The 17,961-nt window shown below is 32.3% G+C and overlaps 1 protein-coding gene across 1 annotated transcript; it reads right to left on the minus strand.

Moving 5' to 3' along the window:
- Positions 1-3,874: 3,874 nt before the first annotated feature.
- On the minus strand, positions 3,875-5,849 carry LOC108986619 (heavy metal-associated isoprenylated plant protein 20-like). The gene is made up of 3 exons (XM_018959296.2): positions 5,617-5,849; positions 5,397-5,472; positions 3,875-4,441 (listed from the first exon to the last, which is right to left on the minus strand). The coding sequence occupies exons 1-3, from the start codon at positions 5,686-5,688 to the stop codon at positions 4,149-4,151; spliced, it is 441 nt and encodes a 146-aa protein (XP_018814841.1). The 5' UTR covers positions 5,689-5,849; the 3' UTR covers positions 3,875-4,148.
- Positions 5,850-17,961: the final 12,112 nt, after the last annotated feature.

Here is a 17,961-nt window from a genome sequence, read left to right on the forward strand (position 1 = left end):
AAAGAAAAAGATAAAAGAATATCAAAATTAGAATATTGAAAATGCTTTTGACATGAGATGCTTTTGAAAAAGACTCGGAGTACTACTCAAGCTTGGAAAAACAAGATATAATCATCACTTGCGTTACCAACAAATTAACCTTTTGGCCGGCATCTTAATGATTTTGGGTCCTAATCCATGATCATCAGCTTCATAGACCTTTCGGAAAGACATCGATCCTTAGTATTTTATTGTTTCTTTTCAGCATAAAAGGGAAGGAAGCCGGGGGTAAGCTGAGCTGAGGTGACCTCCTTACTGATGTATGACCATATATAGTAGCACTCTGCTTGTTGGGAACCGAACATATATAAGGAGCTAGCTAGACGGCGAACTTGAAGGTTTCAAGTGGAAGAGAAATAGGTCCTACAACATTTATTATTGTTTGTATAACGCAACAGTAGTACTTGGAATATGAGTCACATCTACAACCTTAAGTTCAAAGAAATAAGAAGATCGAAAAAGATCTGAAATCCAAGCTGTATTCAGAAGACGTGTCATGACATATATTAATATATGGAATCACCCCTAGCTAGTTTGTAGTTTTGGTACAATATCTTCAATTATTTTAACCGAATTGATGCATTGCTTAACTAAGAACTCATCATAAGTACGCGTACGCCATGATCAAGTACTAGTTCATGTGGTCGGTAATGGAAGGCGAGGAATGGTTTAATGGAGGGTTTGGCTGCCTTTATTCTTCTTCATAAGAATCTAGAACAAAGCAATAACAGATCATGAAGAATTAGCTGCAAATGTATAAATGTTTAGCATTACTTTTGGGAGAATAATTAATGTTCATCATGTACGTACTCCACTTCCATTAGCTGGACACAAATTATCGTGCATGGCATATATCTCCCTCCCTTTTTCATTTCAAACTTCCCAAGGAAGTGTAACATGCAATTAATGGGATCTGATCTACGTACATACATCATGTATCTTTCATATATAACTTTCTTTTACCTGGCTTCTCTTTTTTTTTCATATTCTTTCTTTATATATTCTGATTTCTAATATTCTGATCTTTCGTGGAGTACTAGTATTGAGATGTAAATTAAAAGAAACTGTACGTGGCATTAATTCCCCATTAATCAACTCATTGATTCTTTAAAACGTACATAACAATCATGTTTATTTATATATAGCACATTGACATGTTAACAGAACCAAACTACTTACATGACACTATCAAACTTCAAATTTAATAAGAGAAATACTATATATATATAGCCCAAAGATATTTCATAGAAATAAATCCACATGATAATGTGATACGCATACGTTAGATGTATTTTATAATAAAATCAACTTTACAATCTGACGTATCACATCAAACCACGTTAATTTGTGAATTTATTTTTATAAAATTTCTTTGTGGCCAAAACATTTGATCTCATTTAATAATAATTATTAGGTATGAATAGATTGCAGGATGAAAGTTTTTTTTTTAAATTTGAGAATGTCTTTTTTACCCACTTTTCTGGAACACCAATTATATGAACAAGTTTATAATAATTACTTGTATGCCCTTTAGTGGAGTATCCTGCAGGTGCCAATAATATTATTTTAGATCATTTGCCACGCACTAGAAGAAAAATGAATATTTGTGACGAATTATATACGATCAAAATGATTATTTGAGACTAAAACTGACTCATTTTGATAGAAAATAATCATTTTTACAAGAAATTACTGACCATAACTGAACAGTTTTCTTGCAGTGATGGTTAAATATGGATGGCTCAGCATGCAATATAAAACTGATATATATACCTAAACAGATAGAGATGAAGTCGCATGAATTTCTGTATTCTTTCCTAGATACATAAACTTCGATCGATTTAGATAAATGGATTAGAGAGTGCAAAAATATTACCTCAGCAAGGCCCCTCAAAAGTCAAAAGTTAACCCCCCCCCCCCCCCCCTCTCTCTCTCCTCTCTCTCTCTCTCTCTCTCAGTTTATATATGCATTGCTCATCGTCCTAATTTATATATCACTAAAAGAAAATATTGCCTATTCCAGTAATATTGACACCACCAATGCATGCATGGCGTGCGGCAGTGAATTTTCCACAACCTGAAAATTACAGGAAGCTGGCCTATCTTTGAATGGAAAACTGATTTTTTTAGCATTAACCTAAGCTAGATATGACTTGTGAGCAATACTGAAAATTACACTGACCCAATCAGTACAAGTTTTTTGGTTATCTTTTTGGGTAAAAGGGAAGGATTAAGAAGACATCAGAATCAACTAGATTAATGGCATTAAAGTTAAGACCTATTAATTGTAGTAGCACTATGGGTATTTCGAATTTAATTGTTGAAAGTGATTGTTTGTTGCTAGTGCAAACTCTACAGGTAAACAATATGGAGGATTCTATTCTCGGGATCCTATTTGCAGAGGTACAAAGGTTGAAAAGTTGTTTTAGAATTTGTTCTTTTAATCATGTGTATCGAGAAGGAATATGGCAGCTCATCAGCTTGTCCGTAATGCTTTCAAGGTTGATAGTATTGAGATGTGGTGAGATTGTATTCAGACTCTCTTTCTCAGACCGTTTAACTAGATAAATGTCTGTAATTGTTAATCTTGAATGAAGATTAAAGTTTCTTATAAAAAAAAAAAAAAATTGTAGCAGCATTACTCTTTAGCAAGTGGCAATTAGCTATGGCTTTAATTACAAGATCACGATCGATAGCCCAACCAAAGTGGCAGTCATTTTCTGATAAATTTGGTATATATCTATCACGTACATTATAAGCTAGATTAAGTACAGGTGGTAATTGAAAAGGTAATTCCCGTGACATATCTTTCTTTATAAAAATGATGGTGCAGGATTAGCTAGGAAAATATATAGTTGAATAATATCGTTGATATCTATTATTCTATATATAAAAGCGTGAATGCAAAAAGAATATAATATATATATATATTGATCACACATATTATATTACATAGTACTTTTTTTTTTAAGGAAACGGACTCATTTCATTAATGATCCAAAGTTACAACTGTGATTTATAAATACATGAAAAAACCGTACTATAAGCCAACTACGCATCAGTTCTGGGACTTCTCCACACATAAATTTCTTTGTGACAGACATTATCTTAACTTCACTACAAACTCTCTCCTAATATAAAAATGAGTTATGTAAAAACAGAACTTAAAAGTCTCCTCTATCCTCTCAGGAAGGAAGAGTACGGACCAGTCTGCTATGAAGACTAAATTCAATAACCTATTTACATAGTACTTATGTACGTGGTACTAAGTGGACCGTTTCATTATGTTCCGCCGCAAATTATTTATATTGTATGGTATGACAGTAGTCCCACTAGGACAAGTCAAAAGGGACAGGTACCATGAGATTAACATGATTATAAATGATTAATTCTTTTTTCTTTTTCTTTTTTATCTCGATGTCCTTGATTAATTATCGCCCAAATAATGCCACTCATTCAAACGCGCGTACGTACATAAAGGTGGCCCACTAATCCCTAGTTTAACGGGAAAGAAAGATACGATGATTTTTTGTTTACATTAATTGATTATTAATGATGTTAATATCATATGAATATATAGTGTTTGTGACTCTGTTCCATCATGCATGCATGATCGATCAATCTCCACGAAAGAGATCATCGATCATTAGCTAGTCTGAACTCTGAAGACCCATGCTGGGTTTCTCGCTAGGCTCCTCGATGGTGGCAATATTTCACATTCCCTGCAGGCATGAAGCTGCTTGCACCCAAAAGTCTTTCAAATGTTGACTGCTAATTTGTTATTTTCTGGTAGACAGTAACCATACGTCCATTCAGATGGCCACATGACATTAAATTTTGTGTACATAAAAACATGTATTTTATCATTACCAAGGTAAACAGTACTTCTAGTACTAGTGGTACAACTTCTCAAAGAAAATCCATATTAGCTAGCGCTCTAGCAAAACTTCCCATCTCCATACAAACTACTTTAACATGACCTACCACCTCAAAACGACAACTAAATGGTTTTTTTCGCGTTTCATGTATGAAAACATAAAAGATGATCTACAAGTGTTAAATCCATCCTCGATCGACCCTCGTTCCAATACTTATAAATCTGCTTTAATTTACATGATTGAACATGCATGTGGATTTTCATCACTGAAGAGGGAAATGAATTTCTCGTCCGGTGCATTTGGGCTGGGGAGGGCTTGGAAAACATTTTTCACGTAACCAGACGGTGCCTTCTTGTCATAGGCCTGAGCCACGTAGGGGTAAGCCACCAAGTTATATGGCACATATGGCCAAAACTCAGCTCTCTTTCCAGTGCTCTTCACCTTATTTAAGATCTTGTTTGGCTCCACATACCCAGTTACAGTTACCCGGCTTTGCTTCCGGTTTACATCCACTTGTTTCACCCCTTTAAGTATCATGTCAAACAAACGAAGAAGATACATAACAGTTAGCACCTCCAATTGATGGAAACATAAAGTTAGTAAGTAGTAACTACTTCAATGGCAATAAGATTAATTTACTGTACTCTGCAGCGAAAAGTAAAAAGATTATGGAGGAGACTTTTCATTGTTTATCTACTTTGACAAGGATTTCATGGATATCATCTTGCACAAGAGTTTATTAGGAAAAAATCTGTCTCGTTTGACGTTTTTACAATTATTCTTATCTCAACTCATCTAATTATTATAATTTTTTTAAAATTTACATACAAAATAAAATAAATGATTTAATTTTTTTAAATTTTAAATAAAAATAATATTAAAAATATATATTCTAATAATATTTATTTAATTTTTAATTTTTATTTCAATTCATTTCATCTTAAAAAAAAAAAAAATGAGGCCAATCAAGCTTAGGTGAAGACCTTTCGGTGGAATAGGATCTCTCAACTTTATTTGTAATTATAAGTAGATAACGACCAAAGCTCCACGAACTTTCCATTGCAATATATATAGCATTTAATATGGTAGTGTACGAGCTTTAATGCTTTCCCACTTTCTTTACCAAAAAACAATTCTCTCCATTTTAACTAAAATAGATATATAGTTTATATATATCATGATTTAGCATAAAAGCACGAAGTATTTTGATCAGTTTCAAGTGATAGAACTTATTTTCCTTTCCCATAATTTATATGTGAATTAACGATCGAGCAGACAATATGAAGGGACACTCGATTTAACTTTCTCCATGAATTGCTGGAACTATATACGTACGAGGCCGCTTCATCGTCTTCGTTATTTCATTCTATATATGAAAGTTTAAAAATTTTCTTCTCTTAGTTTTGAATTTCTAAAACATATCACAAAGTTATTCCACCATCAATATGGGCGAAGAGAGAGAGAGAGAGAGAGATGAACCTTTGAGGTTGGAAACAGCATTTTTAACTCTCCTTTCACAGCCATCACAGTCCATCTTCACCTTGATATCAACTGTCTGCGACACAACAATAGTTTTGGACGAGTGAGATCAGTTTCCACACACACACACACACACATATATATGGAAAAGTAACGGGTCGTGAGACCACTTGGCACACCGCGAAACAGAGAGATGGAATTGGTTTTTGAAGATCAATACCTGCATTGCCTTGCGTTTCTTCCTTGGGGTGGAAATAGTGATATAGTCTGAGAGAAAGTCGAGTGCACCCATGATTTTTTTCTGATCTTTTCACCAGTACTGGCAAATTAGCGAACAGTTCTAGTTAATTTGTCTGTGTTTATAATTTCGTGTATGGGGGTCTAGAGAGAGAGAGAGAGAGAGAGAGAGTTTTGGGAGGACAGGAGTAGTACATGAATTCTCATATGTTGATCTTCTTGTATTTATATATAGAGAGAGAGAGGGAAATAAACGATGGCTTGGCTGCGGAAGATCAGGAACTTTGGGGTGCAAATTGTGGTTACCAAAATAATAAATTAATTGTACAGAGACAGTGACTTGTGTCCCTAAATCATGCCATTGATCATTCTCCAAAATATCTGCATCCCCGACAACTGGACATCTTTAATTTGGTTTTAACTTCTAAATTAAGAAATAAAACAATATCCCATGCATTATTTAAACTATTAAAAAAAATTGACGTAGAAGTCACCTTGACACGTGTCACGCATTCAAAGTTTATTTTTTCTTTTTTTATATAAATCAAAATGTATAACATATTGCATGTTTGACAGATTCTCGAATTGGGAGCCCTTGTCTTGTTGTCTTACTTTCGCCGAAAGACCGGAATTGTTGTTAAGTACTTTCGCGTCTCCTTCGGTTTTCCTGCCCAAGGGTTTAACGGACTATTCCCCACAGCTGTAGCACTGCCCACAGTTTCTTTTAATTTTAAAACCCATATTAACCTTAATTAATCACAAAAATTATCATAATCTAATCAACGTCATTGATTAATATTCAAGCTGCAACCATCCTAACTAGCTAGCTATTGTCCTAGAAAATCAAATGTCAAAGATAAGACTTCAAAGGTTTATAATATTAACTTGTCTAGCTATCATTAATCCTAGCTATGGAATAGTTTATATATATATATATATATATAATTTTATAATTTGATTTATTATTTCTTAATTTATGGTGACTATTGCCTGATATACCCTCCTACTGCATGCATTGATCATTGGGGGTACCAATAGGGATAGTTGGATATTCATATACAGAGAGTTCAAACATATCATAATTATTAATGATCTGGAGCCCATCTGTCTTGAATCATTTGCTAGCATGAAAACACTACTGATCCAGACAGATCGATTTTAATCTTCTTCCAAAAAAAAAAAAAAAATCAGGTTTTTTTTCAACTGCAATATGGCTGATTAATAATTTATTAGACAATTGTTTTTACAATCACATAAATATCCTTATTTTAAAACATAATTATAAAAAAAATTATGTTAATTTTTACATATTCTTTACGTACTTCATTAATATTATTGACTAAAAAAATTATTTTATACTAAAAAAAAAGACACAGACAATCATATTAATAAAATGTATAAAAAATACGTAAAAGTGACTTTTTACTATAAAAAAAATATTATAAAAAAAAGTTATACATATATCATTACTTTAATATATATGTGTCATTAATACAGCTTGCATCCTGATGGTTCCACTTAACTACACAGCTACAAAGTTGAATTATTGGATGGCCGGGTCATGTTATCGATGATCTATATAGATGGAGAAAATTCTCTCCCATGCCCTTTTTTTTTTTTTTTTTGTCCCATGATATTTATGCATGCAAAAATGGTCCCCTCTAAATCGAATGGTTGGCCATGGAATTAAATAGATTTTTGTACGTATTTGTCAAGAAGGCTTAAATCATTTAATGGAACTCACATTTATGATCAATAGGATTAATATATATATATATATATATATATATATATATATATAGTCTGTGATTACAATCATTGGGGGGTAGCTGCATGCCAAACCTCGCGCGTTAAGAATATTGTAACACACGGTTTCGCAATTATTGATCATGTGAATGTGCAGTTTAATTGCATCTAAAGCCATATATGCTGCATCCAGCTAAATCAGGGTAATTAAACTCAACGACATAACATCACTATATACCCAATTAATTAATAACATAACGTCAATTAAGGACCACAAATACCTATATATGACGGAATCGTACGCAAGAGTATATAATTGCATGCTAGCTAGCTACCAATCTACAATTTAAACTATATTATACTTCAAATTAACTATCAAAAGGGATAATTTACATTCTAAAATTTAACTTTTTTATAATATTAAAAAATCACAAACTTGAATTGACATAAAAAAAAATTAAAAAAAATAATCCGCTGAGAAATTATTAAAAATAATGTGATTTAAGAAAAAAGAATGGGGGACATATTTAAAATAACATAAAAATTTAAATTATACAAATCTCTTTTTTATTTTAAAATTATAATATGAATGTCTAGATTTAAAATCTATAAAAATTTCATTCAAATTCAATAAAATTACAAAATTTTCATTAAAACAATATTCCGAAATGGAATATAGGCCAAAACACGCTGAAAATGGCCGAAATTTAAAATGAAACTAAAATGAGATTGTACGTATGATATACCAAATGGGAAATTCCAATTGTTCTAACCAAAAGGGAATTGAATTCAAAACTATGCTTTTTGATAATTAATTTGCACTCTCAATTACAAGATGATGACTATATATCATCAACATTATATATATCACACGTCTTATTTATTCCTTAATTCTAGGCTCGCTATATATGCATGCTCTCGAAATGTTCCAAGCATGTCTACAGCTAGTTAGATTAATTTCTTGGTCCGATATATGTCAGAAGAGTACATGTTTCTAGATCATGTGATCTAATATATATATGTCTAATTAATATATAGAATATTGAACATTAATTCTAATTGGTCCTATATTTTTTATTGACTGATCAAATAAAAATCATATTATATATAATACCGAAGTAGATTTCTGAGTGCACTTGCAGGATCGATCGAGACGTTGGAGTACTACTTCCTTCACTATCAAAAATCAGATCATCCAGCTTTATATATATAAAGGTTATTGGTTAGCTTGTTAAAAGGTTAATCGTTCCAAGTCATGCCATGTGATGATCTATAGATATTTTTTATCAAATTTCGTTGGAAAACATTTAATGACCTCCATAACTTCAAAACGATGATGATTGAATCAAAAAACGCCAGCTGGGCTCAGTTTGTTGAAACGTCCTTGTACGCATCATCCTCCTCCTCATGTCACTACTAATAATAATAATAATAATATTATGATTCATATTTTTATATATATATATATATATATTCATCGAGTTTGCTTTGTCATCACGAAATATATATAATGTGAATGACACGTCTCAATTACCTCCGAGTTATGTACATGATGAGGTACGTGGCAGCCGGGTAGCCAAGCTTCATGAACTGCTGATCGACACATGCTGCCACGTTGTCAAGCTTTGGTTATCGATCTGATGTTACTAAACGTGCTGCTCCACTCCAAGTTAATTCAGAAAGCACTTATTAAAAGTATTATATTAAGAAGTCACCAAAAAGAGATTGAATTGAACAAATGTATATTTGGATTTAAGGGGTAAAAATAAATTAATAGAGAAGTGAATATTATAATTTTTTTTATAACAAGATAACTATATTAAATTCAAACTTTAGAAATTACATGAATAAAACCTAGATTCAAATCCGTATCCTCGTCAAACTGAAGAGAAGCTTTTGCTAAACTATGAGCTAGATGATTACCACTTCTCTTAACAAACAAAAGCTCCCAACTAGAAAAAGTAATAAGCTGCATACGAGCATCAATTAACACCATCCATACTCTATCCCATCTCTCAACATGAGAATTAAGGTCCTTTACAACTTGGAATGAGTCTCTTTCAAAAAAGACATAGTCCATTCCTAAATCAACTGCCATCATAACTGCTTGAAAGACACCAAGTGCTTCTGTCAGGAGGGGGTCATTAAAACCAGATTGATTAATTTTTTTTTTTTTTGTAGCCACAATGTTATCTCCATGGTCTCGAACTACTATTTCCAGTCCAATCCTACCCTTCACCTCAGAAATTGCTACATCCTAATTGATCTTCAAGAAACCTAGAGGTGGAGGATTCCAATTGATATTCATCACTTGTAAACCTCTATTATTAGTTCTAGGACTGTCATGCACAGCTTTGAACTCTTCCAATAATTTTTTTGATTGGCTGGCTATCTGTGTTGGGTGTTGGAAGTAACCTTCAAAGATCAACTTGTTTCTTCTATGCCATATACCTCTTGCTATTATAATGAAAAACTCCAGGACTTGTTGATCACATATTGCACTTAGGCTCTCAAATATGTCCTTGAATTTCACTGTTCAAAGTGAACTCTTGTGAAGTACAGTAAGTCCTTGACTCTAAACATCCATAGCTAATTTACGGCTCCATAAAACATGTTCTATAGATTCTTCTTCGTTGAGGTAGATCGGGCACATTGGAGAATCTACAATTTTTTTTTATGCAAATTCACTCTAGTAGGTAGTGACTCTAAACATGCTCTCCACGTGAAAACTTTAGCAGCCTGAGGAATCTTAAGTTGCCAACAGCATGTCCATCTTTCTTGTAATTGTATATTATTCGATGTCTACCCCTGTAATCTGTTCTACCTCTCTTTGAGAAAATGATATCCACTTTTTACAGAATAGATACCATCCTTAGTGCCCAACCATATCAACCTTTCTATTGCCCCAGTCTGACTCAGTGGAATTTTCTGAATAATAGTTGCAGTCTCAGAGCCCATAATGTCTTCTACCATCTCTTTCCTCCACTGCTTATTCACAGGATTAATAAGCTCCGCTACAACTGCATCATCTTGCAATGTTTTAACAAGAACCTTAACTCTATAGGATGATGGTTGTGGCACCCATCTATCTTTCTATATTTTTGTGCTTATTTCATTCCCTATCCTCCATAAAGAATCCTCTTCAATTCAAAACCTGGCTACATAAATACTTCTACATACAAATGAAGGCCTAAATCCCAACTTTACATCAAGAAATTTTATAAAAGTGAAATATTTGCATTTAAGGATCTGAGAAGCCAAAGATTCAGGGTTTTGATAGATTCTCCACCCTTGTTTAGCTAATAAGCTAAATTAAAAAATTCTAGGTCAACGAAACGTAAACCTCCAACTTTCTTAGCTTTCCTCATTTGACTCGAAGAGACCCAATGCACTTTACTCATCTATTGCTGATATCCCCACCAAAACTGATTCATCACTCTATTAATCTCCCTTAGTAGAGATTTAGGCAATTTGAAAACTCTCATACAATACGTGGAAAGAGCTTGTATGACAGCTTTCAATAGAGTTTCCTTTCCTACTTGAGATAACAACTTTGTCTTCCATCCACTAATCCTACTTCTAACTCTATCTAATATATTGTTGAAAGCATTGTATCTAGATCTACCAATGAGAGAATGTAGTCCTAATTAAGTATTTTTCATAGCATATTGTAGACCTGATATTACTTGTGATCTTAAGACAGGGGAATCATTGTGTGACATGTCTTCACCTTCTAAATTTTGTTCTTCGATAGTATCCATCAAAAGCAACTCGTTGTGTACCTTGTCCAATGCAAGGGAAAGGTGGTCCGTTTTAAACCTTGAATGTGAGTCAAGTTCTACAATATCGTAAAACTGCATCATCAAATGGTTTTTTTGCATTATCGAGTCTTCTTGTGTCGAAGCATGACCCTCGAAATTTGGTATTTCACAGATAGGTCGACTCTTAGCGTTGATAGTCCATCGCTCTAGAATATAGTGATGTAGCAAACAATCTAAATTTGATTTCTTCATGAAGACACATAGGATATGTCTACAAAGAATACCCAGAAACTCAAACATATGACATGTATATATTGTCTTTGCTTCTCTACAATCCAAAGTCACATAATAAATACGTTTGTCATTGCCCTTAGGTGCCACTCATACATCTTACTTTCACCCTATTTTTGAACTTTTGTTGCTTTGTACCGTTAATAATTGAATAGCTCATCTTAAAAGATATTGAATGACTTCCTTGTATACATTTTGGCCGCCTTTTCTTCAATTAGCCAAAAGATGTTTTCAAAACCGGCCTAGTCAATTTCATTCTCACATCCTTCTCTTTCTCCTTCAAATAGCGTGAATCTAAGGTTTTCTCGTATTAATGCATAAAATCACTCACCATCATGTTCGATCACACATAATTCTTGAAAAATTTATTCATGCTCTCACGCCTTTGAGGGTTGACATACCGGCACAAAATGTGGTTCGTAGGTAAGCCGGAACCCATTTCTTTTGTCGGTTATAAAGATTTTGCAGCCAATCATTACCTACTAAACCATACTTCACTAGTATTGAAGTTCATTCCTCCTCGAACTCAGCAGATGTTACTGTATCATGGATACAATGATGAAATTATTTTTTGAAAATCCGAAAACTTGTTATAGACATGTGCCAAATGTTCTATAAATTTTTGTAAAAATATGCCACAAGCACAACCGATGAGTTATAATGGTTGAAGGGGCACGCCCAAATATTGCTTTCTATCATGTTCTCAGTAACCATATATAGGATTCAGCTGTCTCATTGACTAACAACGCACAACCAAATATTATAGTTTGGTGATAATGATTAACTCCTGAGAACGGCACAAATGGCATCTTATAAACATTTGTGAGGAATGTCGCATCAAACGTGACAACATCTCCAAAATATTGATATGTAGACCTTGATCTTGCATTTGTCCAAAAACAGCTTTTCATACACTCATTCTCATCGACATGCATGGAGTACACAAATCTAGGTTCTTTACACTGTCATTCAAGAAAATGTGCATACAACATTTGTGCATCTCCCTCTTCAAATAGTTTTCTTCTTTTATTTCTCAACTAATTTTTGACGTCCTTTCCAATACAATCAATGTTAAAATCACTACTATAAGTGAAAATGAAATTGACTCCATCTCTATCTCATTCACTCTATCATTATCAAAGTCTCCCAAATTCACATCATCTCCTATATCCAATTCATCTCCCGCATTCACATCGCATTGATTTTCCATGGTTTCATCTTCAATAGTTTCATTTTACACCTTGTGGACAGTTTCTAGTCGTTAGTATCTCAACATCATCATTATCCGAACTCCACCCAAAATCTTTCATCCCGACATAAAACAATGTAATCACTAAAAGTTTAGTTCCTAAAAGAACCTCAATATTATCAAATTACTATTCAAACTACTATGCAAATTCACACTATTGCCTTAGGAAAAAAGTGCAGAAGGTGAACCAAAACAAGCATTACACAGCATATGCCCCAAGTATGTTGGAGGAAATTAATAGAAACAAAACAACAAAAATCACTTTCATTTCAAAAGAACTGAAACCAACACACTAACTTTGCACAAGCCCATCACTACATCAGATTACCTTAAGTTCTCTACTATTAGTACTCATATTCAGAATCCTACAAAGAGGATAACAAATATAGCAATTTGCTTAGAAAATGAAATGCAATAAATAAATAATAAATAAATACATAACTAAGTAAAAATAGATTTTGAACATAATAGGAAAATAGTAAGAATTAGTTGAACATTAGAGAAATTTCCAAAGAAAAAAATTGGAAAGACATAAGAAATAAACATTAGCTCACTGAAGGAACTAACCGAGTTATCTCGCATATGCTCTTGCTAAATCTAAAGATAAATAAATCTTCTTTCAACCACAACGTAACAAACTAATCAAATCATGGATTTTCATTTATTGTAACAACTAGAAACTAGAGAATAAGAAAACACAGACATTGTGAAATGCTTGGTTCGTCATTATGCGGACAGTGGGAAATCAAAGCGCCAAAAATCCTACAACAAAACACAGACCATAAGAAATTAGGAATTACAAAAAATTAGAGATTACAATGTGAACTACTCAGGTACCTGAGGTCCTCAACAGTTGCAGGTCCTCGACAGTTTAGAGGGTTTTCGTGAGAGAGAGAGAGAGAGAGAGAGAGAGAGAGAGAGAGTCGAGCGATTTCAGGAGGCATTTTCCCGTGTGAGAGAGAAGAAAGAGAGAGAGAGAGAGAGAGAGAGTCAATCGGGAAGAAGAAGGAGAATGAGTCACATGATCCCCTGCTATGCGTCCCAGTGTCACAATTGAAAAATGTTTACGTGGCAACTCTCTATTAGTCTTCAATAAGACCACTTTATAGGAGACACATGCCAAAAACGTTTCTCTTTTTATAATGAGTTGTGATACACTAACAACCCATCTACAATTTATCTACCTACTGCTTCTTTATAAAATTTAATTTTTTTCAAATTTTAGATACATCAAATCAAAACCAAAAAGCAAAATCAAATTTTAAAAAAATATTATTTTATTCAATAGTAATTTAAGAGTAGTAAATTAAATGATAGTGTATCATTTCTCTTTTATAATTCTGTTTTACAAGATGTCGTTTATTTAAAATATAATTATAAAATAAAATTTTCTATTTATAAGCTATGTGTAAACCCACCATTTGTGTGGGATCCATTACGTACACTTATAAAATAGTTAAAATACTATTTATGATATGATATGTATGTCAGCCTCTAAACCCTTCCTATCATTGGAACATGATTTTCGAGGGTAAAAATATATGGGGTTTTTTCTTGTAAAATAATTATAAAAAAAATGGTTGTAATTTATCATTTTCTTATATTAAAACTGTGAAAAAAAAAAATGTGATTTTTTTTACTTTAGCCCATGCCTATAGTTCTAGCCCCGGCCCATGTAATAGTTTGAAAATCAACATGCTTATGGTATTCTCGGTTCTAGTAGAGAATCAACATACATATCAACCATGCATACCCGATCGATGTGTCACCATGCTAGAGGCTGGCCAACTTCTTAATTACGATCGCCGAACGATCGAGTATTTCACGTACAGTGTGAACATCAAAAACATTCTGTCAACTAATTGAAGCTATCATGTATCAATCTAATGATCCCCTTTTTAAGTAGCATATATATTTCTAGGCAATCACTCGTGGAATCGTGAGGAAATATAAATATATACGCGATCGAGCAAATATAAAATTAACGTCTTCAATTTCAAGTAGTAATTAGAATTAGCATTTTAGGTTCTAATCGCGACGACCCTACATCACTAGAAACGAAGTAACAAAAATTCAAAGATTACTTTAAAGTGTGCATAAGTATATAATAAGGGTATGGATCCGGATGCTAAAATTCGGGAGGTTATGATCTGCCCAAATTAATATGGATTCAATCCGAATATCTAGATTGTAACCGGATATCTAGGTTTTTCACTTTTTTTTACTATAAATCTAGATATCCGGGTTATAACCGGATTTAATATGGATTTTTAATACTTTTTTTTTTTTAAAAAAAAAAAAGACTTTAAAACTTAAAAAAATGTTTTGATATAACTTTTAAAAAAAAAAAACAAAAAAAATCTGATATCATGCTTAAATTGTCCAAATTGTTTTAAAAAAATAATCTAAACTTTTTTTAGAAGATTTTTATAAAAAATAAATAAATTAAAGAACAAAATAAATAAAAATACAAAATAGATAATATTGTTGTTACGTCACAATGCAAAACATAAATTTTTAAAGAACAAAATAAATAATAATATATCACAACTATTTAAACTAATACATAACAATGCAAAATAAATAACATTATTGAATATTTTCTGTACAATTACTTATCAAATAGCTTGTATTATCAAATTTGCAACAAAAATAGTGTTTTTTAGGAGGAGGAGGAGGAGGAGGAAAAAAAACCGGTTATGGAAAACCGGGTTAAAAACTGAATTTTTTTTTACCTGCTTGAGTCTAATCCGCCTGGATGACTGCCTGGATTTTCGAATTCCAGACCGAACCAGAAAAAAAATCTGGCTCAGTTCTATACCCCTAATATATAGTAAGTTTCAAACTTAAATGTAGAATAAAAAATAAAAATATTTAATATCCAAATTTATCTCAATATATATTCTCTCAACAAATAAAGATATGCCTCATGCATGTGTATTATACTAATAATTAGTTGGAGCGCTAGCTGAGAAGTCATGTAGATTCCCAGCTTTCATTGTCATAATTACAGAAATGGTACTGTATTCTATGATACGTACTGCATGCATGCTAGCTCTGTATTATTAATTACTATTTGGAAGAAACTTATTAATATATATAATATTAATAAATGCACGTATTGCTAAAGGGTTTTGTACCTACGTACGTGTGTATTCTCTTGCTGCATATGCATACAGATTAATTAGTTAATTTACAAACCTAGCTTTAAGAAACAAAAACCAAAAAATAAAATATAAAAAGGAAATTAATTTAGTCTATTTATTTAGCTAGGAAAGATATAAAGGGAATATATATATATATATATATATATATATTTAAGTTTATAAGTACGATCGGTCCCCATGCATCCAGCTCTTTCAATTTTGTTAATTACCTTCTTCTAGGAGGACTTTCATGCATGCTAGCGTATTTTAGCTCATTTAAATTCCTATCGTAAAATCGTAATTAATTATTAGCATGTTACTAATTAATGAAAAATTTCTTATTTTCTACGATTCATCAAAGGCCTGCTAGCTAGAAATAAATTAGTTATTTTTGTTATTAATATATATACCCAACTTAATGCTATTGATAATGATAATCATAAGCATGCATGTAATATAAAATTTATACACACACACACACGCTTGATCAGGCCGTAACGATTATTATAAATACAGGCGAAATCTAATCATTCTTTACAAGTTATAAGTTGTTCATGTTGTGGCCTTAGCTAGCTAATTGATCTTCTCGTATATAGAAAGAATTTCTGAAAAAGATGAAGAAATTCTTTCTAACTGGTAATTAGAAAGTCACAAACCTTTTTATATCATATGTTTTCACTAATTGCATGGAAAACTTCAAATTATTCAAACGTTTTTTCATACCGCGTGGTCATGAATTATATATTATATGTAAGTTTTGGTCCTAATGATCTTTCTTTGATTTCTAGGAAAGAAAAGCTCCAAAAAATCTGAAAGTCGTGGACAAAGTACTACAGATCATAGTACTGTTGAAGCAGAAGGCAGATCAGTAAATAGCTCACATAACGTGAAGAAGAAAGGATCGGGACGATCGGGACGATCGGGAGCTGCCAGCTCTCAGTTTAAAAGTAAAGCTCCTGATGAAACTCGGAAAGCATCAATGGAATCACCTCGTTATCATGAGCAAGACCCTGAAAGTACTGTGACAGAAGAAGCACCATCGGATCATATTATTGAAGAGAAGCAAACAAATTATGAACATTACAATTCTTACATTAATGCACCGTACACCATGGAGGACGATATGGGACCTACTATATTTCAGAAAGCTGTTACTGATTGGATAAATTTTCCATGGGATCGTCAGGACAATGTAGGTGGTGATCATGATCATGGCAGTAGTTCTCGTGGGTTTGGTTATAATTAATATATATATATATATATATATATATATATCCCCCTCACATATATGGTTTTGAGATCTCATGAGTAATTTCATAAGTGTAGGAGAAAATAAAGCAAGTTCATATTTACAAGATTTGAATAAGATCAGCAACGTCAGTATAGTACCATATATATATAATATCCTAAATATTATGGGATTGCATGCATTGTTTACAATAATGTGAAAAGAAAAATCAGTGCACGGGATAATGCATCCGACATTTCGATTCAGTTATTTGTATAAAATTCACCTATTATGTTGACAAGGTGAGACAATTGATACACATCATATTTGAGTTATTACATCCTAATCAATGTGATATGACAGTTTTACAGATAGCACGACACAACTCGATAACTAATATCAAGATCGGAAAGTTTGATAGGTCAAATCAAAATTAAGAATATAATCATATATTCATAGGGCTCTTCTATGGGTACCAAATGGTGTATTGAAGAAATACACAAATGGTACATTCCTTATTAAAATTACCACTAGTAGGTCTTTCATAAGCAACCCTTTTTTTTTTTTTTTATCTAACATCATTTGTTTATATGAGTTGTACTACACATAAGCCCCACACCCTGCACACCCACTTAAAAACATGTGATTTTACTTTTTTATCCTCATATTTCATATTAAGTTGTGCTACACATAAGCCCCACACCCTGCACACCCACTTAAAAACATGTGATTTTACTTTTTTATCCTCATATTTTATATTGAATTATGTTTAGAATTTTTCTTGTTTATATATATATATATATATATATAAAGTCATGCTACTATGCCGCCTAGTACGAATTGTACTTTTCTTTTTTTTCAAATATTTTTTAATCATGTTTAAATATTTTTAAAAAATAATATATAT

Source organism: Juglans regia, chromosome 16 (assembly GCF_001411555.2).
Source record: "Juglans regia cultivar Chandler chromosome 16, Walnut 2.0, whole genome shotgun sequence".
In the NCBI taxonomy this organism is placed as follows: Eukaryota; Viridiplantae; Streptophyta; class Magnoliopsida; order Fagales; family Juglandaceae; genus Juglans; species Juglans regia.

Coding starts and splice junctions, on each gene's coding strand:
- LOC108986619 (XM_018959296.2), bottom strand. CDS start 5,688: ATGGGTGCACTCGACTTTCTCTCAGACTATATCACTATTTCCACCCCA. Junction 5,473..5,616: donor AGAAACGCAAGGCAATGCAG/GTATTGATCTTC, acceptor GTTGTGTCGCAG/ACAGTTGATATCAAGGTGAA. Junction 4,442..5,396: donor TGCTGTTTCCAACCTCAAAG/GTTCATCTCTCT, acceptor TGATACTTAAAG/GGGTGAAACAAGTGGATGTA.